Source organism: Musca autumnalis, unplaced genomic scaffold (assembly GCF_047663935.1).
Source record: "Musca autumnalis isolate F117 unplaced genomic scaffold, ASM4766393v1 scaffold_4, whole genome shotgun sequence".
Classification (NCBI taxonomy): Eukaryota; Metazoa; Arthropoda; class Insecta; order Diptera; family Muscidae; genus Musca; species Musca autumnalis.
In genome coordinates, this window is record NW_027411977.1 from 6900821 (window position 1) to 6925053 (window position 24233).

The window sequence follows — 24233 nt, forward strand, 5'->3', positions numbered from 1 at the left end:
TACCAATTGTTTTTGTGTGTTTTTGTATAAAAAGAAATTAAAAAAAACTCATAATAAAGCTTGAACTTAAAGAAATTATCAAAAGAAAATTAAATTACACAGATATTGGTTAAATGACAAATTCTCATAAGTCAAACTCAACCAAATACAATTAGTAAGGCATAAAGTCTTATATAAAAAATAACATTATAAGTTAGATAATATTTAATTATATTTATTTTTATAGTTGTTTGTTTAATGAACATTTCATTTGAATTGCCACCAAATAATAAATTAAAAAATAACGTTTATATTTAATAGTAATTGCATATACAAAGTTTTCTTGTTTTTTTTTCGGGAAATATTGGTACTTGGCTTTTGGCAAGGACTTGAATCAATGAATAAAACGTCCAAGAAAGTTTTTCAGATAACGTTTTCTTAGATTCTTTAACTGTAAAATAATAAAATAGTGGAGGGTTTATATTCAATGTATAATAATTTTTGCTAATGGTGATGGAGAATGTGTTCAAATTAGAGAAAATATATTGAATATACCTATAAAACAGCAACGGGCAACAAACAGCAGATTTATTATTGGAACCCGATTTCTAAACAAGAAAGTTAAATAATTTATCCAAATTCAGGTCATGCTAACTACGCATATGTATGTACGCATAATAGTTTTATAAATTATGCCTTATGTTGGACAAAAAGCTAATTTTTGCAAACATATTTAAAAGGAATCACACATAGGGAAGAACAGATTTCTGACAAAATATTAAATAACTGTCATTTAATGCTGAATTTAGGTTGCAAACCAAGTTTGGTTCCACAGGTTTTTGAAATTATGACATGGAACAAAAAATTCGTGTATATTGAAACCAAATTTAGTTCCACATCAAAAGGTCCGGTTAAATCTCCAGTATTTCTTCAAAGAGAAAGAGACCCAGATGAATTTCAGGTTCAAGGATGAATTTTTTGCTATAAATTGTTTCATGTATTTAGGTTAAGTTAGATAATAATGAAATAAAATGTTAGAATTTTTAAATTATGATATGGAACAAAAATTCGTGTATATATGCGTGTATTTACAATTAGCTTCTACCTTTTCTATACAATAGAAAATTGGTGAAAGTGAAAAATGTCTAACAAATTAAAATTGAGTTTGTGAAAGTGAGGAACTTCCCTCATCAAAGTTATTTGTGTCAATTCTCAATACCAAATACGAACATATGTAATACATATGTAATACGAAAATTCAGCAAAAGGGATTTCAGAAAAATATCTCGTAGTTGAATTTTCCAAAATATCAATTCTCAATACCAAATACGAACATATGTAATACATATGTAATACGAAAATTCAGCAAAAGGGATTTCAGAAAAATATCTCGTAGTTGAATTTTCCAAAATATAGAAATAAAAAGTTTGACGAGAAATGTCAGAAACCCGATAGCAGCGAATAATATATTATTTGATTTATATTTTTATTAGATGTTTATGATTTTACCACTTTTCAAACCAATTTAAAATATAGTGATACGGATCATCTTTAATCTCATATCGTTCAATATAATCGGGCCGAATTATTTATTATGAGAGATGTCGCCACTTGTACTTTCACATATGCTCGCGGTAAATAGTTTTATAGCAAAGGCGTCGTCTGCTCATAACTCAAAATCGAAATTACTGGCCGACTTCCGAAACGCTTTGTAAAAATATGCATCAATTTTCTACCTGTCGCTTATTTTGCCGATGCTTAAGACATTAGCAAAGCAACTGACGTTTCGGAAGTCAGCGAAGTCTTGATATGTTACACTATTTTTACCTCACTACGAAGAAAGTCGGCTGAAAGAATAGATCGATCTCAGGATATTAATATTTTTGTAGCACCTTTCCAAGTATGTGAGGTAAATGTGTCATACAAAGTTTGAAAGTTCTTACTTTGTTTAAAATATGATTTTTTCCAACACAAAGCAAATAAAAAACGTATCGAAACAGAGCAGTTGTTTTGGAATTGTACTCATATTGAGTTGCAAAGCAATGCTACTACGTTTTGGCAAAGTTCTACAAGCTCCAAAAAGTAGGCATATTCTCCATTATAAACTGATAGGTATATATTTTGGATACTTCGATGCTTTTGATTGTCGTAGGCATTAAGCTCAAATACTCCAAAAGAAAAACTATTGTTGCCCATTTCTGTTTTATTAAGAAACAATTGAACTATGGTTGGGAACACATAAAAGTTTTGTTGTTGTTGTAATACATAAAATAACAAAATATAAAATATATCTAAAAAAGTATATTCTTTTTCTAAATTGATAAAAAACGAACTTAAATTTACTTCTAAAAAACAAATTCAACAATTTTTCTCCAAACAACGTCCTTGTGATAAACAAAAATTGTTTTTAACCCTCATTGAGATAATAGAGTTTTCATTCAAGTGTATTCCAAATTGTTTTCGTTTCTCAAATAAGAATTATTTCTACTATGTAATACAATACATGTGTAAGTTATAATGTGTATGAAGAAGTTTAATTAACATTAATCCAATGTTATTTGTTGTTGTAATATTTGATATTATTATATCAAAATATTGAAGGCATATCCTCCTACTTATATGGTTTTTTCATTTATTTGTGTATTTTTTCTTTTTTTAGTTTTCTTTGAAGAGCTGCAAAAGCTGTTTTTTAATATTTTTTTGAGATTATTTTTTTAATATTTCTTCAATTTCATACTTAGAGTTCGACAAAACAGTTATTTAAAACATTTTGGTTTTAATAAGATTCTATTTGTTTTATACTTTCATCACTTGCGCATAATTTTATTTACTTTGATTGGAAAGCATTCCAATTAATTTTTTTCGCAATGACATTGTGTGTTTTGAATTTTATATTTATTGAATTATTAAGTGTTGGGATAAAAACATTTTTTATTCTTTGTAATAACATTAACGTTCTCGTTTTGAGTTTTCAACAAATAGAATAGAATACACTCAACATGTTTTGTAGGTTGTTTGTTTTTATTTTTCTGTCTTTAGAATTTGTTAATATATGATTATTATTTTGTAATAATGTATAATGTGTATATAGCCATGTTTGTATGTGGATTTTGTGTTTTATTGCAATTTTTTAAAGTTTAACAAATTGTTGATAGGTAAGAGTAAACTTGTGTTGTTTTATAAATATGTATGTATGCATGTATGTATGTGTTTCTATTATGTAATTCAACACTTGTTGATCATAACTTAAAAATATGATTTTTTTTGTATAAATCGTCGCTTATGTTTATCTCTGGTTTTTTTGGTTCTTCGGTGCTATTACTGTTTCGAAGGTCTATAGTTTAAGATCCTTTCAAAACTGGAAATACATTAAGTGAAAAATCAATTAGATCATTTATTGATATTTATGTAATAGAATATGGAGTATGCAATTTTTTGATTTTGTAATTTATCTGAAAAATGTCTGTATAAAAAATTGTAAATGCAATAAAAAATATGCTTTTTGTGAATGAATATTTTTTAGATTTTGTACAACCACACATTCTTCTAATAATCCGTCTTTTAGGATATTTCAAGGAATAATAAAAATTATTTTTTTTTTGTATTGGAGATCTGTTATTATACTACGTTTACATTTACGAAATCCACTCGATTTCAACTGTCAATTCCTTTGCGCATACGTCAAATGAAAACTCATCTGAAATCCATTGGATTTCATTTGACGTTTAACCAATGGAATTGACAGTTGAAATCGAGGTGATTTCGTAAATGTAAACCTAGCATTAGCTTCACTATTTTCACATGTCATTTGTTTTATATTTTGTTATTAGCTATGTATTTTTACCTGATATAAAGTGTGTCTGCGTACTCGATAATTTTTAATAATTATTACAAATATTTCGAATTTTGACAGTTATATGAAGGAACATTTGCTGAAAAAAAGTGTTTCAGCAACATTTAGTAAGTACGAGGACAAACTTAATTTTTAATTATTATTAGTAAAGTTTCAAATTTTGACAGTCGTATAATGGAAAAGCTGCTGAGAAAGTAAAGTAAGTAAAAAGTAATAAGTAAAAAGAGACCGACTTCAGTATTGTCAGTTGCTTTGTATTAGTGCATGAAACTAGGGGTTCTTTAATCGATTTCACCACTACTGCAATTTCATAAAATTACTCTAGTATGGAACTCGATTTAAGAATCCCTAATTTCATGCAAGAATACAAAGCAACTGACAATACGGAAGTCGGCCAGACACACCAATTGTATCAGGTTTGTTCTTGTACTTAATGATTTTTACTAAATGTTGCTGAAAAACTTTTCACTTATACAACAGTAGGTGTGTCTTTTTATTTACTAAATGTTGCTGAAACACTTTTTCCAGCAACTTTTCCATTGTACAACTGACAATTTTAGAAACATTTGTAATAAGTATTACGAATTATCGAGCACACGGACAGGCATTATATAGGAGAGAAGATTTCCTTGTCACTTCTGGGATGTTGTGGAACAATTATTGTCATATAAAACCAGATTTAATTAATAAACCCACTGGGGTTGAAATGTCAATTCCATTATTTACACGTCAAATAGATCATCATAAAGAATGTTAACCCTGCAAAAAGCTATAATATAAACAGCCTATTACACGGACAGGCATATTGTTTTATATATTTCAAATACACAAAAAATCTCGAAACGTAAAATATTCATTTCAGTATTTCGTAGAAATGTTATTTTATATTTTGTATCAGCCGAGTGTACTCGCTTCTCATTTCAAAAATGGCCGCATTATGAATCAGCATTAGTTTTTTTTATAAAATACCATTATATAATTACATGTGAAAATAACAAAACTGTTCTTAAGTTTTTCTTTTTATTTTCCTTTGAATGTTTTAGAAAAATGTTTGATTATTTTTTTTTCGCAAAAAAAAAATTAAAGAATTCAAAATGATCTTAATTTTTTCTGAGGTAATTTGTACTGATATGAAAAGAATATGCCTGTCCGTGTACTCGATAATTTGTAATAATTATTACAAAATTTTACTAAATGTTGTTATATTTTCCTCAATTTTTGACAATATGCCTGTCTACGTACTCGATAATTTGTAATAATATGCTTGTCCGTGTACTCGATAATTTGTAATACATAATTGGTTTGTCTTTTTACGTACTGAACTTTACTGAACATTTTTTCTTCAGTAAAGTTTTGACAATTGTATAATTGAAATGTTGCTAAACATTACTGAAGAAACAATGTTCAGTAAAGTTCAGTACGTAAAAGGACAAACCTAATTATTTCAAATGTTTCTAAAGTTGACAGTTGTATAAAGGAAAAGTTGCTGAAAAAATTGTTTCAGCAACATTTGGTATGTAAAAAGACAAACTGAGAAAAATTGTTCAGTAAAATTTAGTTAGTAAAATAACAAACCTATTATATGCAGGGCTAATTTAGTAGTCTTCATTTGATGTCAAAAATTCGAAAAGGGTCGAAGACCTTTTTTATTACGAATGATCAGAATTTGAATGTACACCGAACTTTGATATGGAAGATTAATTACGATTTCCTGGAGACTGCATTCGAAGTATTGAGTTTATTCCAAGAAGAATTGCTATGTCATTACTAACGCATTCTTTGTTGTTTGTTTGTACATATTTGCCAAATTTGGGCTGCGTTGCGATAAACTTTTATCTAGTACTGTTATGATAACCGTTCTTTTTTTAAAGAAAATGAGAAAAACACACACAAAATTAGAAAAGGGGATATGCGGTTCAAAAATTTTTTCCACAAAGTCTATATTAGGGGTGTCTTTTTACTTACTAAATGTTGCTGAAACATTTTTTCAGCAACTTTTCCTTTATACAACTCTCAAAATCTGCAACATTAGTAATAATTATTACAAATTATCACGTAAAAAGAGACAGCTATTGCAACAAACCTTAGGCGGACTTTATAAAATCAACATTTACATTGCAAATTTTGAAATTTTACCGTGAAGGCAAAGTAAACATAAGGGATGGATGTCTTTTTACGTACTAAATGTTGCGGAAACATTTTTTTCAGCAACTTTTCCTTTATACAACTGTCAAAATCTGCAACATTAGTAATAATTATTACTAATTATCACGTAAACAGACACAGCTATATTTGCAACACTGACATTGTCTATAAAGGCATGTAATTTTATTGAATTTATGAACGCGCACAATACATTACATTTGTTTATTTTTTGTAAAATTCGTTTTATATAAATTTATTATATTATAATAATAATGTTCCACAAACATCCCAGGCCGGACAAGGGAGGCTTCTCTCATATCAATGAGTGCATCCCGATTCATATTAGCTCATTGATATGGGACATACAGTTTATCGCAGAGTCCGAACCGCGTATCTTACGACACCACGTTTAGAGAAGTTTTAAATGGCTGAAATACTCAGGAAATGTCGCCAACATTACTAAGAGGTATTTTGCCACCGTTGGAAATTTGATGCTGACTGGCCTGGGAATCGAACCGCAGACCTTCTGATTTGTTATGTAATTTTTCTTTTTTCTCCGCATATGTCAGCTTGGATAACAGTGCTGAATAAATGTCAATCACAGCGCAACTCAAATGGTAAAAGTATACAAATTTGGCAAATTCAGTATAGTCTCTAAAATTGTCCGGATTTTGCCGATTTGTCGATGATCAAGGCATCACTTTTTTATATTAAGAACATTTTTTACTTCTACATTTCATTTAAGTGTTCCGTTTTATCAACTACAATGTAAAAAGTGTTATTACAGTCCTACCATAGAAAATAATTTATTTTCAGTTCGGTAATCCGTACAATTCGGTAATTTATCTAGATTATACTGTAGAGCGTAACATGGCGCGTCATGTGGCATTAACCCACATAAAGCCACTGATCGTTTAAACGCCACAAAAAATGGTTGCAAAAATCAAAGTAAAACTCTGTTTTTTCGAATATTTTTGTGTTTTTTTTTTTTTTGCATTTTGATATAGTATTGTCTGTTATCTGTCATTTCACTCTTATAAAGCTTCGTATTTTCTCAATCAAAAACCAAGGGTTTGGCATATAAGAATACACCTATATTACCCACCAAAGTTTTTGGCACTTTTAAAAGAAGGCCTGATTGCAGGAAAACTATACGTTTTAGAGAAAAAAATTATTTTTAAAAAATGCATAAAAAGTCTCAAAAATATAATATTCATATAAAATTTTAAGTTTTCTCGCAAAAAAATTCTCGGCGCTAAGTGGGTTAATGAACTGAAGATGATGGCACACTGCGCATCATTTTGGATTTATAAAGTCAGCCTTTACTTTGTCGTCATGTTAATTTGTCCCAAATTTTACAAATCAATGTTACGTTTATGAATTCAGCCAAGATTAGTATTTATTTTCCTGATTGAACTGAAGTTAAATAAATAATAATTTTTAGATATCGCTTATTTACTCAATGAGTGGCATAACTAAAAAAATGCGTTTTCTGAGTTAACAGTTTCTATTTTTTTTCTACGCTTTATCATGCGCCAAAATTTCATGTTGATATCTCTAAAACTCAACGCGTAACAGCTCTTTTAATAGGAGTTTGGCACAACTCAACAAAAAGCGGTAGAACACTTCAAATCAAGTTTGATCATGCAGAGAAATTTAGCATTGATATCTGGCTAGCTCTTTACAAAAGATGATCCAAATAGTTATTATATTTTTGATACAAAAATATTTTAAAGTTGGGAAGTAAGATTTCAATCGTCATCTTAAAACGCATTTTCTCGAAACTGTATTTTTTGAGATGTGACACTCTTTGAGCGATATGATCAAATAAATAGTCTTATTTCGATAAATGATTAATAATGTTTGTTGTAATACTCTAAAACTCAATGAATAAGAACATATTTAAACATAAAATGGTCCTTTCTTTTCATATCAGCACAAAAAAAAACAAATTTATGCAATAAAACATACAATTTTTTTCCTTTTCTATTTCAAGTATTTGTTTCAGTATTAACATTTAAAATGTTCCAAAGAAAACAAATTAATTTTTATTTCTCTTTTTTCCTATATAATTTGCAATAAATACTAATAAAAAAATATTTATTTTTCCATAAAAAAAAAACAATTTCACTAAATTATAAGACGTTTTTGTAATTTGTAAAAAAATAATAAATGAAAATAAACTAATAACGTCTATAAAAATATTAGAGCATAATAAAATAAAAAATAAACAGAAGCTCCTTAAGCTCGCTAATGATTGAATAAAAGTATCCTTAAATAACGCTAAACTTTTGTCACGGAACTTAAGAATATATGTATGTATATAAACAAACACACTAAATATGTTGCAATGTTATGACCTGCGACGGCGGTATGCTTGGAATATTCTTCTATATTTGTTTACACAAAAAGTAGTAACCAACTTTATTTTGTCTGTATGTATCAATGTATAACAGTTGCAGGCATACAAAATAAAGTATAACAGCTAAGACAGGAAGTCATAGATTTATATCTTTTTTAGTAGTCATCATCATCGTCATCATTGGATTCATTAGATTCTCCAAAAAGAAGGCTCATATTACTTTGATGATGTATCTGTAAGAAATGTTGAGGCAACGTAGAAGGGGAAAATACCAGAAAACTATGAGAAACTAAAATCATTTGCGAAGAATTTGTTTTGTTTAATTAAATTTCGTTTTTAGGCTGAGTTCCAAAACAATAATAGTTGAAGATGAATTTGGAAAAACAGAATAGCAGAACTAACAGGAAATAGAAATTAGATAGTAGGATATATGTACAAATGTCCTGTTGTATGTGCTAAAATACGTGAATATACACAGTAGTAATACTGACAAACGTCTTCTGTGCCCAGTCTGGAAAAACATATTATCAAACAGTGGCTAAAGGGCTGTATATGGTTATCGGATCGGATAAATAAATTGCAATGTCGGCAGTGCGATCTACTTATATGAGAGTAACCTTTAAGGCACCCATTTAACAATGTTGTAGAAAAAAGAATACAGTTAGTTTTAGGTATAATAGAAAATATTTTTCATTCTTTCTAAAAATTAGCAAAACGATAATTTGTCCGTTTAAATAGATTTCGTGATCAACCTACTTTTAAATATGATCAAGACTCTAAGATGGACATCTTATTCATAGGCGCAACCATTTACAACAATTTAACCACAGTTTGACAAATTTTATGACCGAGCAGTTTCTCTTTTTAAATTGTTATTTTTCGTGTCACCAAAACCAGAAATTTCCCAAAAAAACCGAAACCATAACCTCTAAATATGTAATAAATATATGTTCTTTTAAACCTAGTTTTAATTTTTTTTTATGTATGCAGTTGAAAAACAAAGTGTATGTAGTATTTATAAGAGCATAGAGTATTATATACACCTTTATTATGTAAAACAAAAAATAAAGTTAAAACGAATGATGTGAAATATGAGTTTTTTCATTCTTTCTTTTCATGATTATTTTCCTCAGTTTTTGTTTGTAGTTTAACAGTTGTGATTAATGCTATATGAGTATATGCTTGTATGCATGTATTTATATGTTTTCGTGAGTGTGTTTAAAACATTTAAAATATATATTAATATAGTTGGTAGTTTGTTTTTTGTTTAACTTAATATATTACTTTCTATAAATTAATAAACTAAAATGAATGTATGTATGTATATAGTTAGAATTAAATGATAATGGTATGTGCGTTGTATGTACTGGTGTTGTATGTGCAAATGAAAGTGAATATGTATATACACATAGGTTTCCTTTTATGGGGATTTACGAAAGGTACACAAATTTTGCATTTATACATTCTAAGTGGTTTATCTTAGTTCATATTGATGAGAGCATTTAGTGCATATGTCCACCAAAAAGGAGACCCTTGTATACATAAATGAGTATGGATTAATCGAAATTAAACTTCATAATGAATACGTTGTATATGTAGAATCATGAAGCATAACATACGTTTAGCCCAAAACAAACGTACACCGGTTAGAATGTACACCGGTATTGTTTGTATATTTGTTGCAGGACATGAAGGTTGATTTTATTCAAATCAAAGATTTTTCACAAAATCATAACAATTCAATCAAAATCATTATTAGTTAACAAAAAGTGTAAATCAACCATCAACCTCTAGTCAACAAAGCCATGATTCCCGGGGTGTGTGTATTTTAATAATTTTTGAGGACAACAACCACAATCAAAAAACTTTACTGTACCTTGCTAGAATATGGAGGTTTTTGCGTTGCTGTTCCATTGCCACCGCTGTTGATACCTCCTGAATTTGCACTGGAGCTGTGACTTCCCCCTGTTAAAGAACCATTTGTTGATGCCCCTATAATGCCTGCGTTGGTATTCGAACTTAAACTACTACTGCTGCCACCACCGCTAGATTTTGATGACGATTCATGTTGTCGCTTCTTCTCCTTGTCACGCTCACGATCCTTCTCACGATCACGATCTTTCTTTTTACTACTGCTGCTACTTGAGTGCGTGTTCGTTGAACTTGAGTGTGAAGAGCCACCATATGGGGCATACGCCGAAGAAGACTGACTACTACTATTATGGCCATATGATGGATGTGCTATCTGTCCGCTCGCGTTATGGTCTGTTGAAGCTCCACTGCTATACGTTTCAAGTTTATCCTTTGAAATTTTAATTTTCAGAACGGGTGGGGCAGCTTCTGTGTGTGAAGAATGGCTTGTTGTGGGTTGTGAACTAAGATCTCCCATGATTCGATCCTTGGGTATTTTAATTTTAAAACCAATTGGTTCTCCCGCAGATTCAAGTTTCTCCTTGGATATCTTAATTTTAACATGCTCTGCACTATCCGATTCCTTCTCTCTTTCTTTGTCTTTATGGCGGTCTTTGTCCTTTTTGTGTTTTTTGCGTTCCTCTCTATCCTTCGACTTGTCCTTATCCTTCTCCTTGTGCTTGTGTTTGTCTTTCTTTTTCTTCTTCTCAGATTTACCACCACTTGTGCTGTGTTCTTCCGTTTCCATGGCACTAACATCGGAATTCCCAGAGAGAGCTGCATTCGCTGCAGTTACCGAAGAATTAGAGGTATTATGTGCAGGATTTTGGGCTGAGGTAGTGCTGGAGTTAGTGGCCGTAGGTTCAAAAAGTTCGGCTGGTGGCTGTAAGCTAGGAGTTATAATCGAATTTTCAGTTTTTAACAAAACAGCTGGTGGACAAAGGCTCTCCTTTAGGAGATTTCGAACCAAATCCGGATTGGTTTCTATGCCATTAACCACTTGGTTATGTTTGCCGGTATCGCCTGCATTATCAAGTTTTCGTATTTTACTATCGCGCAAAACTAAATCGTCTTCCGACTTAATAGCTTGCTGGTCATTAGGTCTCTTAACACCGCCACCTCCGCCAATGTTTCCAGCAACATTACTTGAACCAGCAAGTTCATTGAGGCTTGTCATTTGACCTTCGAGTTTCACAGATTTAAGCATTGGTGGTGGTTGATTAACTCCAGAAGACAACGTGCTATTGCGAGCAGAAGAATCTTGTTGTTGGCTACTGGACGAAGAGGAGGAACGATTTTTGTCTTTCTTTGAGGGTGTATCCTTTTCGACTTTAACCTTCGGCGGACTTTCTTTAGTTCCAGCTAATTTATAACCTGCATAAGCTTCGCCAGCATTAAGATTGTGTGGCATGCCTCCATTGTTATTGTAGTTGGGGTTTTGTGGCATTTGATGTTTAGTTTGTTGTTGCTGTTGTGGCGGAGGATGTGGAGGCTGTTGCTGTTGGGCATGTTGATCTTGTTGGTCTGGGATTTTTTCATTCCATTCGGGGCTAAACATGGAACTGACTGTTTTAGAAACAGGATTTTGATGAGCGGAGAACTGCGATATTGCATGGTCTTCGCCGGAATGCGGTAGAGGTTCGATTTTACAGTAGTTATTGCTTAACAAAGATGCTGTGTGAGACTGTTGTTGTAGATCGTGCTGTGTTCCTGGTAATCCGGGGTAACTAGACTCCGGCGGTAATAATTGTTTGTGGTTGTGTGTTGAAGTTTGTGTGGGCTGTTGCATATGGACGGAAAGTTGTTGTTGCTGTTGTTTAGATTGTTCATGCTTAAGACTGCTACTATTACTAAGGTTATTATTGTTGTTGCTGCTACTGCTGTTACTATGACGTGATCCCTGCTGTTGCTGATGAAAACTGAGTAAATTGTTTGGAGGACCGTTTGCCGGTTGTTGTGGAGGCGGTGGTGGAGGCTGGTTATAGCCTCTGGATGAATGTTGCTGCATCATATTGCGTGACATATCATGTATGGCATCCATTTTGTTCGTTGGTTGATTGGGTAGACCACTCGCCGGAATCTGCTGGTTGCTGCCATATTGTTGCGACGACGACGATGATGAGGAAGAAAATGTCTTGTTGTTACTGCTACTGTTTTGTTTCGATTGTTGTTGCTGATCTGGAGGCATGCGACCAGAGTGATCTTTTGCCAAGGAACGACCCGAGGAATCCTGTTGTTTTTGAGCCATTTTATGAGGCAGACCATGGGACGGTAGACTATGTGATCCAGGAGGAGGTGGTGGAATATTACGATCCCTAGATTTGTGATAGTTTACATCCATAGAATGGCCTTGCGAAGATTGACGAGGTAATTGTTGACCAACAATACTACTAGACATTGATGACCTTGATGAGGAGCTTGATGTTGACGACTTTGAAGATGGGGCCATCATCGATGACTGATTATGATTCGAAGACGAGGAATGATCTCTCGGCCTATTAACCAGATTTGTACCATATGGTGGCTGCTGCTGTTGTTGTTGTTTGTGGCCGGCACCAAGCTTGTGGTCTTTAAGAGCAGAAGCATTAAAATCTGTTTAAAAGTAAAAATAAAAGAATCTAAATTATTACCGGGAACATCTCCAGCAGGATAGCCGATTTTGGGGGGATGGTGTGAAGACGATGACGAGGAGGACGATGATGAACTGTGGTGGGAACGGTGCTGACTGGAGGACGAATGCATTTCAGATTTACGCATTTGCTGCTGTGGTGGAGGTTGATGTGGTGGTGGCGGTAACATTGTTGTCGCCATATTTTGTTGTTGCGGATCGCTTGCTGGTGGACCTTGTCCGCCATATTGCGCAGACGATTGCGAGTTGTTGTTACCACTCACAGGTCCATTATCGCCAGCAGGTTGATACATTTTCATCATATCAGCCATCTTCCAATCTTGTTCACCTTTCTTTTCCTTCACTTGCCCCTGGCGATTGTTGCTGGCACCCTGGGCCATAGCTTTAATTGAATTCAATTTAGCTTTAAGGCGAGCAGGACTCTTCTCATAAATCGTAATAAATTCGTCCGTAAGCTTCTTAAGTAAATCCATCGTCACCGTCTCATCAACATAATGGAACCAATGTTTCCCCTCCGTAGATTGAGGAATCTATTTGGTAAAAAATAGAACGAAAAGAAAAGGTAAGGGACAAAATAAAACTCGATTTACAAGAGATTTGTCCCCAATTATTGCAATAAATTATATTTACCTCCCATCGGGACCATTTACATGCCAAATAAATGCAAAAGCAGGCTACAACAGTGGGTTTGTATTGCAGGCACATTGAAGTCAAATGCAAACTATTCGATGCTAAAAAATAGGAAGTTTGGGCCAATTCTTTGCAAGCTGAAATATAGAATTGGTTATGAAATTAGTAAATAATTTATTAAAATAAATGTATTGATGAAATACAATTAACATATGTATACATATGATCACATTATAGACCGTTATAAAGGAAATCCTATTGGTATTGTATTCAGCATAGTCTAAAAGTTCTAACAAAAAGTGATCTATCAAACTTGTACCGACAGGGAGATCGGGACAGAATAAATAAAGCAGATCGGCCATAAACGGATAAGAGGTATGCATCAATGGTTAGCACCATCTGGACTTAAGAGAAATAAATAGACACATGTCATATTTTGTTGACAAAAGGATGAGTTAAACAGGCCTATACGATCATGTCGATGTTCGGTATACCTGCAAAGTTCAAGCGACTTTGCATTTACTGACACCTGGGCTTCTGTTGAATAGGAAAGAACCTCTCCGAACAGTAAACGAGGTTTTAAACAGAGCGACAGTTATTCGTGGGATTTGAAAACAATGTCCTTCTGGATACATTTATTAAAGTAGAGAAAGGATCTGCTGAAGTCGGTCTGACAGTAAAAGGACATAAGATGAAACTCATATTATTAATAACATAATATACTTCCAAATCGCCATAATGCGATAAACAACGTCAGTTGTGAAATAAGGAGAATTATCATAAGAAAAAGGCAATCTACGTTGTCAGTTAATATCTGTGTCGACTGAATCACGACCTCTCGATTCCTGCTGCATATATAATGGTATCAATATAGTTAATCGCATCAAAAACAAACAAATGGTATCAACATAGTTAAATGTATCGATTATCATATGTATTATTAAATACAAAACGTGATCAAATTCGGTCGTTGTCTGGATGTAACTATGGAGTAATTGTCAGAGGTGAATGTCTGAATAGTCCCGTTTTTTATTTTATGAATGAACCAACATGCTTTGGATCTTAATAGAAACTGTTTGAACAAAAGAGCCAAACATAATACAACGCCTAAAAGTGACAGGAACACTTGTAGTTATTGTCTTCCAAACCTGGATGACTATTTGTGATTGCATAAAACGAAGTTTTACGCATTGAAAAAATAATTATAAATTTATATGATTAGATTCACTGCACCATCTGTAATGCAAAATAATATCTCAGGAACCTGGTAGTGCAAAACTGCATACTAATCTCAAAAACTGGATCTTTTTGCTCGTCTTTATATTGCCAGGAGTTAATATTTCAAGTTAAATCGGTTTGTGCTTTATGAACAATTCATAGATCTAGATGCAAATTTGATTTAAACATGCAACACAGCCTGTAGATAAGTCAATGAATTACTATTTTCCTCTGTTTTAAATATAAACCTAAGCTCCAAAGCTCATAAATTAAACATTGAATTGCGTTCCAATAATATGGCAACCGCCCATCCAACAGAGCTTTCACTCATAGTACAAAAGGCTGCTATTTGTTTCTTAATACCAAACGTTTCGCATTTGGTTTTAACAAAATGTGTAATAAAAAGAATAACATCACTTGTAAATTGAAGGCAACGTCATCAGACGTTTTAATAAACCGCAATCACAACCAATTTGAAGAGAACCAATGCCTTTTTATTTTCCCAAAATGCCCCTTTATAATTGCAAAGTTGCCAACGCTAACCCGCTTGACTAATACAATCCGCTAAAGGTCAATCTCGCAATTATACATAACCAATATAATAATAAAAAAGGTGGAAAAAGGATTAAAAATTATTCTAACCAAAAACTAAAATTGAAAACTTTCCTTGGAATCGATGCGTTTCCCATCGAATTGCATTCTATTAACAATATTTCGGTCGCGGATGAGATTATACTAAGCACCGATATAGAATGTACCCGAACATGAATCATAAGAAGAAGAGAGTGCAATTTTTGTTAAAAGAGAATCGCAAGTTCCGGTATTTTTTTAGTATGGGGGTATTTTTTATTTGGCAAATATAGTAGAAATTGTTATGTTTTAACTGTTCGGAAGTTCTGAGAACTAAACATAACCAAAATTTAACCAAACAGAATTGCATTCTATAGCCAATAGAAAGGTCACGGATGGAGAGTATATTATAAACTGATGAAGAATAGGGCTGATTTCCGTATCGTCAATTGCTTTACAAAGGACTGCAAATCTGCGAAGTATTAGGTTTCTTAACGCCGTTATACTTAACAACTGCGAATCTACGTGTTTTAAATCGTCAAAAATACGCTTTTTAACGCAGGTAAAAGCAAACGTGTATAATTTTTATTTCTGATGCATTTATGTAGTTGCATTTTCGAGGAACAATGTATGTATTTGCAACAGAATTATTTTGACGAAGTTTAAACAACACAAACCAATTGACGATACGGAAGACAGCCTAGCCCAACATGCCAGTTGCTGATATTTTTCGAATGTTCGCCACATGTTCCGAAAATATTTGAACATTTGGCAAATGTTTTTTCTTGTGTTTTTCTTTTGTTCGCAAAAACTTTGAAAACGATATCATTTTCGAACATTTGGTGAATGTTTTTTCTTCACAAGAAAAATTGTTACGAGAAACATTTTTTACTTTGTATTTTTTTTTTTTTCAAAAAAATGGGCTGACCTCATAAATGCAGTACGATGCGTCAAATGACATCGTCGCGACTTCATAATTGCAGCATGTCTTTTTATTGACATCGTCGCGACTTCATAAATGTCACGCGACACATCACACTGCGCAGCAATTGTCGAATTTGTGCAGTGTTTCCAAGTGGACTGCACACCAATTGACATTTCTTTAGTACTGTTATGCCAACTGACAAAGAAAACAGGAAAAATACATAAGAAAATATTAGAAATGGCGGATTTGTGGTTATTATTCAATATAATACATTTATTTTCATGAATGCAGCAAAATAACCGTCTCTTTTTTGACAATGTCGGTGTTGCCACACATATTTACTTCATCTTTTTATGATATTGTCATTTTTTGCGATGTAAATACTGCATTTATGAAGTCAGCCATAACTTTATGTTGTTTGTATAAAATTCCCATTTGCATTTTTCAAATAATTTCGGTATAAATGCTACGTTGATAAAGACAACATATGGGTAGGCTACCAAATACAAGACAACAATGTTTATAAACAGTATCGCAAAGATAACAAATAAATAAAGACGAAACAAGGTACATAACAGAAACATCAGGAAACTCCACCAAAATATGTTTCGCCACTATCGTAAAAACTATCGTCAATTCATTCGCTAATAATATTTTTATCGAAATCGAAGGTTTTCCTGCCACAAACTGAGCGACGCATGAATCGTTTTTCATTCATTCTCGTGTGTCGTTCTCGAACAAAATGTCTGCAAAACTATCGAGAAATATTCGAAAACGATATTGTTTTCGATAGCAATGGTATGGTGGGGGTATAAACCAGGGTTTCGGAGTCGGAGCCGGAGTCGAGCAATTTTGCTGGAGTCGGAGTCTGAGTCGAAAAAAATGACTCCGAGCAAATTTTGTACCTATATTTATTAACACACGGTTTATTTTATTCTTTTATAAAAAATATTCGAACAAAAATGTTGTTCGCCCGTTTATTCATATTATAAGAAAACTATGAAAATATATAGGCAAAAACTATATTATACTCAGTTAGAGGACGAGGCAGAGGATATTTACAATCATTTTAGCTCCACTATAATCAATTTCTATATCTATTGTGCCATGTCAGTATGTCTGTTGATTTTAGTACAGAGTTTTAAGTTATATATTTTGAACTCGTCACAAAATTCTTATCATGCCGAATTGTTTTAATTGGATTATTTCTTATATACGTCATCGTTTTAACAGCCCTTTCAAGCTGACAATGTTCAAAGCTTAAAGATATTCTCACGGGAAAGGGTGCAAGTCGAACATAACTTCGGTTTTATTGAGATTTATGGGTCTATCTTGCATTGCCACTAAACTTGAGTTGCGTTGTTGCGTTGCGTTGAGATTCTTTGCGGACGGAAGTTTCCATAAGTCCCATGGCAATGATTTCAACAACTGCATGGCTCAATCTACATTGTCGAGCGTATTGAAGGAAGTTGTCCACTTGATAGAGGACAAATTGTGCCAAAATTGGATCGTTTCGAAGTTGACAGAGGAGGAAAAAGGCAAAATAAAAACCAAAAATAAAATTCCCTGGTGTAGTTGGCTATATAGATGGAGGATGTTCGTCATTTGTACTTAAACTGAACCTACTGTATTTGTCACCAAATTCATTTGCAAAAGATTTGCTGCTGTCCGCTCTAAAGGCGATAAATTCACTTATTGTGATGGACCACCACCAGTGTCGTGGAAGTTTATTTTATTTTGAGGCATTTTCTTTTTCAACTTTGCTTTAAAGTGAATCCAGACTCTGCCACTCTTCAGGTGTTCGTGTTGGTTGTTCATGGCTTTTTAAACTGTCCGAAATGGACCTCCACGCTTCATCCGCTGTGGCTTTGATTTCACCAAAACTCCCGAACTCCTCGGGCTAAGTTTGGATTTTCGCTCAGTTTATCAATTAATATTTCGAACTGCTGCTTTGTCGTTATTTTCACCATTTTTGCTCTGTTCCAGAACCTGCAAGAAGCTACTATTTTTTACTACGATAACATTTTTTTCCTTTATGTTATCGGAAAAAATAGTAAAAATTAGTAGATTCTTGCAGTGCTGGAACATACCAATTGATACACAAAATTAATTAATGATGCAAAGAATCAATAATTGTTAACAAAATGTTTATTTTTCCTTCTATTTTACTTCTTGTTTCTTCGAATATGTTTACTGCAACTGAAAATTGGTGGTTGCTGAAAAACAGCCGCTTCGTCAACTCAGATTCGCAACTTCAGTTGAGAGTTGCCATAAGTGGATCAATTTTGACAACTGGCAACGCCACTCAACGATAATTGTTATCGATGATCGACCCCTTAATTTCAATGGAATAAGATCAGGATTTACATGTAATTTGTTGTTGAGTATTATTTTGGAACGAATGTTCTCTGAAAAATCCAACATATAGGAAGAAATTGTTAACATGTACATAAATATATTATTAATTTTGAGTGGTATTGAAAATTACCCTCGGAGTCGACTCCGGAGTCTGGAGTCGTGAAAAATGTCGACTCCAGATTCGGAGTCGAACTACAAATGGCTCGACTCCGAAACCCTGGTATAAACATGAACGGGAAAATGTTGTGGTATCAGCATTAGGAAAATAATCGAGTATTTCTATTACATTCGTTGTCAAAGTTTGAGTAAAGGAGCTCACATTGTAGAATGAAATATGTACTTGAATATGGATTAATGATAAATATGCTGAAATACATAACCGATTTGTTGGTCGTACAAATCAGAAAGTCTGCTTAGTCAAATTCCGAGGTTCCATTGCAAAGCAGCATTATTACGGGCTCTATCTTGTAGGAGTCTGGTTCTATATAAATTTTATATATATGTATATTTACCCTTAACCAGATGACATGTTTTCACAACATGAGTATGTGGATGATCGATGGCCACATCAAATCCCAATGTCTGAAGTAGAACATTTTCGTTGAAGACCAAATCTTGAGCCTGTTCAATGTAATAGGCATCCGTTGTAGAGGTAGAAGGCATACTGAGGCACTTATTTGCCGCCCTTATTACATGCTCCAGTTTACGTGGTTGCTCCTCAACCTTGGCAGCCAAGAACAGGCTCGCGGCAGCTATACTATTACGATGAAAATGTGTAAACGAATGAAATGCGTAGAAGCGATGCATGTACACGATGGCAGTGTTGATGCATAATTGTGAGCTGAAGAAAAAAATCCATATTTAATGCTATCCTTTATGCATGACACATCTCCAAGCCAATACTTACACTTGCAGCCGTTGGCCCATATCCTGTATAAGATAAGCGGTCATCTGGCGATAAGACAATTCCTGATCGGGAGAGATGCCATTACGTCTACTGGGCGAATTGGCCAAATCCTCTGCCGTAAAATACCACATGGAATCTTTGTCGCGGTCACCATTATTGCTGCGCACAGGTGACGGACTTGGTATTCCACTCATGTTTTATCACAACCAAGCAATGGGGGTGTGGGAAGTTGGATGAGGAATAGTAAAGTGGTGATGATGAGGAGGGAACTTTAAACAAAAGACGGGGCAAAACAAAATTCAGCATTTATACACTAAGCATCACTTTCCAATTTTATCTCTTAATGTTGTTTTTGTTGCTGTTTTTTGTAATATTTTTGCTATGCATACATTGAGAAGAGAAAAAAGTACAGGTATGCTACTATTCGACGACGACGTTCTGCTGACAATCGCGACGCTTGTTATTGCTGTTAAGTGGCGTTGTTTTGATATTACGACGGACGCTGCTTCTGCTTACTTATGTGTTATGCTGCTGCTGATGTTGTTACTGCTGTTTCAATCTAACACTACCATGCATCCAAAATCGATCAGGAATGGTTATTTTATTTTGTCAAAACAGATGACAAATTTCTCGTAACCAAATTGACGGGAATTTTTCGACACAATCTATAGTGTTTGTTTTTTCGTAATTTCCACGAATTTGAAGGAAGAAAATTTTCTTTTTCAATTTGCCATGAAGAAGCCACGAGTATTTCAAAACACACACAAACACACACGCATTTATGCGAATGTCTATATTATTTCTTTCTTCGTCGTTTTGTGAAATCACTTTTCACTACCGCCACTGAAAACTCCGCAAATTATGCAATCGGAAGTTCAATCGCGGACGTATCGGCTACAAAATGTGCAATTACACATTTATTTTGTAATTGCGTGCAAAATATATGCACAAATCGCAATATTTTCCAGAATTTTTTTAAGAAACTTTAACCACTAGAAAAAATTATCGCCGAACGACAAAGCACTTTAATCTCGCTACAGCAATACGGCAACACTTGCCGATTGCATATGGCAACGTTGGACAGTTTGACAAGTGAATGCCAGCAACGGATTCACATTGAGCGATTTATCTTAAAACATTGTAAAACTCGATTACAGCAGTATGAACAATATTTTTTAACAATAAGTTTATTTCCAGTTTCTTTATATGAGTATTTTGATTTTAATTTATTGCTACACTATACACAGCAACAGCTAAAGATATATTAAATGACATAATATGTCTGTGAAAAAAACATTATTTCTTTAGAATATTCAGGTACCTTATGATGCTTTATTATTTTGATGACATTTCGAAGTATTATCATGTATTTATTTTATGAATCCTTATACTCTGAACAGTAAAAGTCACAAAAAACGCTGTTTCCATATTTGAGAGTCATAATTTAAAGAATAATAGAAATTGGAAAACCCATTGTCAATAGGCCATGTACATACATATGTATTACAAAACAATAATATTGGATATGGTCATAAATCCGAATGCGCAGCTACCTGTACTTGAAAATGCAGGTAGTTTTAATGTATGTGGAATTTCAAAACAAAACAGATAAATTCTTATATGTCCGAATTCACAGGAGCTCTTTCTCTCTCTCTCTCTCTCTCGCAAAAACTCAATTACCTTTACCGAAAATTTTGTATGTGTGAATTCGGACTATTATCTTGAAATAAAACACCGAAGTTCTCCGACGAAAAATTACGGCGGTATTTAAAGCGGACATGGAACAATTTTTATAAAGGGATTTGAAATTTCATATTCGAACAGCTGGTGTGACACCACCCCCCATTTTTTTATAATGTACATTTACCTATTGAAACTTGAAAATTGACAATTGGAACAAAAATTTTTTTATAATGTAGATTACCTATTGAAACGTAAAAATTGACAATTGGAACAACATTTTTTTATATTGTAGATTTGCTTATTGATACGTGAAAATTGACAATTGGAACCTTGGTAAATGTGCCATGAATGAGGGGCATGGTACAAATACACAGGTAGCCGCATCGGCAATTGTTGGTAACATAAGATGTCAACATTTTACATCAATTCAATGCAATTGACACATTATGTTACCATCAGCTGGCTTGATAATGCTACCTGTATTATTGTACCATGATGAGGGGTACACACAATCAGTTTTGACTGTCGATATTTGCTAGGCAGTGCAGCCGTTAAGGGCCCTGTGCATACGATCCGTTGAGTGCCGCGTTACAACAAAAACATGCAAACATCAAGAAGAAACTTGACATCAATTACATATTTTTCATATGGTTGTTGTTTTCAACGCGCAACGCGTCACTCAACGGCCGTATGTATATGGCCCCTTAAGGCCTCTGCACATACGGCCCGTTGTTCGTCGCGTCACGCGTTAGAAACAGCAACCACATGAACAAAGTGTAATTGATGGCAAGTTTGTTCTTAAAGTTTTCATGCGGTTGTTGTAACGCGGCACTCAACGCGCCGTATGTACCGGGGCCATAACATAAAATCTATTGAAATGAATAGATATTAAGGCCGCGGCACATACGGTCCGTTGAGCGTCGCGTTACAACAACCACATGGAAATTTCAATAACAAACTTGGCATCACTTACGCATTTTTTATGTGATTGTTGTTTTAAGCGCCCAATACAACATTAAAATTTCAAGAGCAAACTTGGCATCACTTACACATATTTCAAGTGGTACACACTAGTGCTAAGTTTACATTTACGAAATCCACTCGATTTCATCTGTCAATTCCATAGCTCAAACGTCAAATGAAATCTCATCTGAAATCCATTGGATTTCATTTGACGTTTAACCTATGGATTTGACAGATGAAATCGAGTGGATTTCGTAAATGTAAACATAACATAGAGTTGTATAGTTCATGAAAGAACTAGTTCAATTGAACGATTCATTGAAAAGAGCGTATGAACTAGATCAGTCGATATAGTTCAAAAGCTCACTGAGCGCCGACCGAAACTTCCACGAAGAACGATCGGCGAACGAATGATTCACAATCTAGTTCAACATGTCATTCACATATGAATAAAGTGACGTAGAGTTGGGCAATTGAACGACCTAGTTCACTGTCCTAGTAACATCACACAAAATAACGTGAAATAATAAGTATACGCATTTTGTTCAAAGAAACGACCGGTGTCCATTGAACTAGATAGTGAACTAGGTAGTTCAATATAGTTCAAATTGCACAACTCTAAAGTGACGCCGTCTTCTGTGCTAAGCATGGCCCAATTAAGGCCCCGGCACATACGGCGCGTTGAGCGTTGTGTTACAACAACCACATGAAAACTTCAAGAACAAACTTGGCATCACTTACACATTTTTCATGTGGTTGTTGTTTTCAACGCGCAACGCGTCGCATAACGGACCGTATGTATTTAGCCCATTATAGGTCCTCCTGCAAAATCAGATGATTTCGATTTGAGCTGTCAAAATTCATATTTGTCATTTGAATTCGCTGTGAGGTATTGAAATGTCGAACTGTATAGAAACAGGTAGATGTATCTCGAAAAAGAAAACAAATAAACTTAATGTTTTACCGTAAAATGTCAACATTTGTTGTGTTTGTATGAGAATTTAATTTATGTCATGTTCACACGAGCGTTTCAATTACGTTGTTCGCCTGTCGAACGACGTACACGAATTAACCCGTTTCCACGACACCATTCGTAATTAACAGAAACATAGACACAATTTCCTTCATTTTTGTTTCCTTGTTTTCACGAAAATGTACCGAAAACACATAAAATATACATTAAATGAATATACTTTCCTTCAAATGTATCTTCTATATTTAACTACACACATTTCATTCATTTTTTCATAAATTCTGAATATTTTTTTATTTTCAATATATTTGTATATGTTTCTATTTTCAAAATTAAAGAGAGAGAAACATGTCAAAACAATGTTTGTGTATATAGCCTTTCAGATATTTGCTTCCTTTTTGTTTCTGATTTTTTACGCGATTTTGAACTAATGGACAAGAAATGTGTGTGAAATTAAGAAGGAAACACAACCATAATCATTCATCAGCACCTATATAAAATGTTTAGTTCATTAATTTTCATTCATCTTTTTCCTTTTTTTTAAATGTTTGTGTTTTCAACAAATTTTTCAATTTTGATTTTAGACATGTCATAATTTTTTTTTTCGATAAATTCTCTCATTTGTTAGTGATCGGACATACTTATTCGCCGTTCAGAGAGTATTTCTAATCGAACAACGTAGAAAAATCGTCGTTCGCTCATAGAATTTTGTGTTGGGAAATAAGTAATAATTCGTAGTTATGGTTCGAACAACGAATAGAGAACGAACGACGTACCGTGGAAACGGGCTATTACAATAACTTATTTTAGCAGTTCAAGTTCGATCAGCTGGTATTTTCTGTTTCGTCAAACAAAAATAACTACGGTAACAACTTTTTCTCGGAAAATGTTTTGTATGTATCTACCTGAATTGACAGAAAAGAAATTCGCCTCAAAAATTTTTTCGCCTCTGTTTATGAATTTTGACATTTAAAATCTTCGTTTTTCTTTGAATTCGCTTGATGGACGACCTATTATTGGGCCATGGTGCTAAGTGATGCTTTCGTAATGTAATGAGTTTTGTTTATGTTTTGGACCAATGTGAAATGTCAACCCCCATTGTAATAAAATTAATTTCTACATGAAGA

At 33.5% G+C, this 24233-nt stretch overlaps 1 protein-coding gene across 3 annotated transcripts; it reads right to left on the bottom strand.

Moving 5' to 3' along the window:
• Nucleotides 1–317: 317 nt before the first annotated feature.
• Nucleotides 318–20569, bottom strand: CycT (Cyclin T). 3 transcript variants are annotated; one of them, XM_073984658.1, is made up of 6 exons: nucleotides 19488–20569; nucleotides 19093–19421; nucleotides 13510–13646; nucleotides 12881–13409; nucleotides 10216–12818; nucleotides 318–430 (listed from the first exon to the last, which is right to left on the bottom strand). In XM_073984658.1, exons 1-6 carry the CDS (start codon nucleotides 19679–19681, stop codon nucleotides 374–376), a joined length of 3849 nt encoding a protein of 1282 aa, XP_073840759.1. In that variant the 5' UTR covers nucleotides 19682–20569; the 3' UTR covers nucleotides 318–373. The 3 variants fall into 3 exon arrangements, with proteins under 3 accessions (XP_073840759.1, XP_073840760.1, XP_073840758.1); XM_073984659.1 differs by lacking the exon at nucleotides 318–430 and adding an exon at nucleotides 2665–3337; XM_073984657.1 differs by lacking the exon at nucleotides 318–430 and adding an exon at nucleotides 8003–8572.
• Between the last annotated feature and the right edge of the window lie 3664 nt (nucleotides 20570–24233).

Coding starts and splice junctions, on each gene's coding strand:
- CycT (XM_073984657.1), bottom strand. CDS start 19,681: ATGAGTGGAATACCAAGTCCGTCACCTGTGCGCAGCAATAATGGTGAC. Junction 19,422..19,487: donor ATGGGCCAACGGCTGCAAGT/GTAAGTATTGGC, acceptor TTTTTTCTTCAG/CTCACAATTATGCATCAACA. Junction 8,573..10,215: donor AACCTCCATATTCTAGCAAG/GTACAGTAAAGT, acceptor CATTTCTTACAG/ATACATCATCAAAGTAATAT.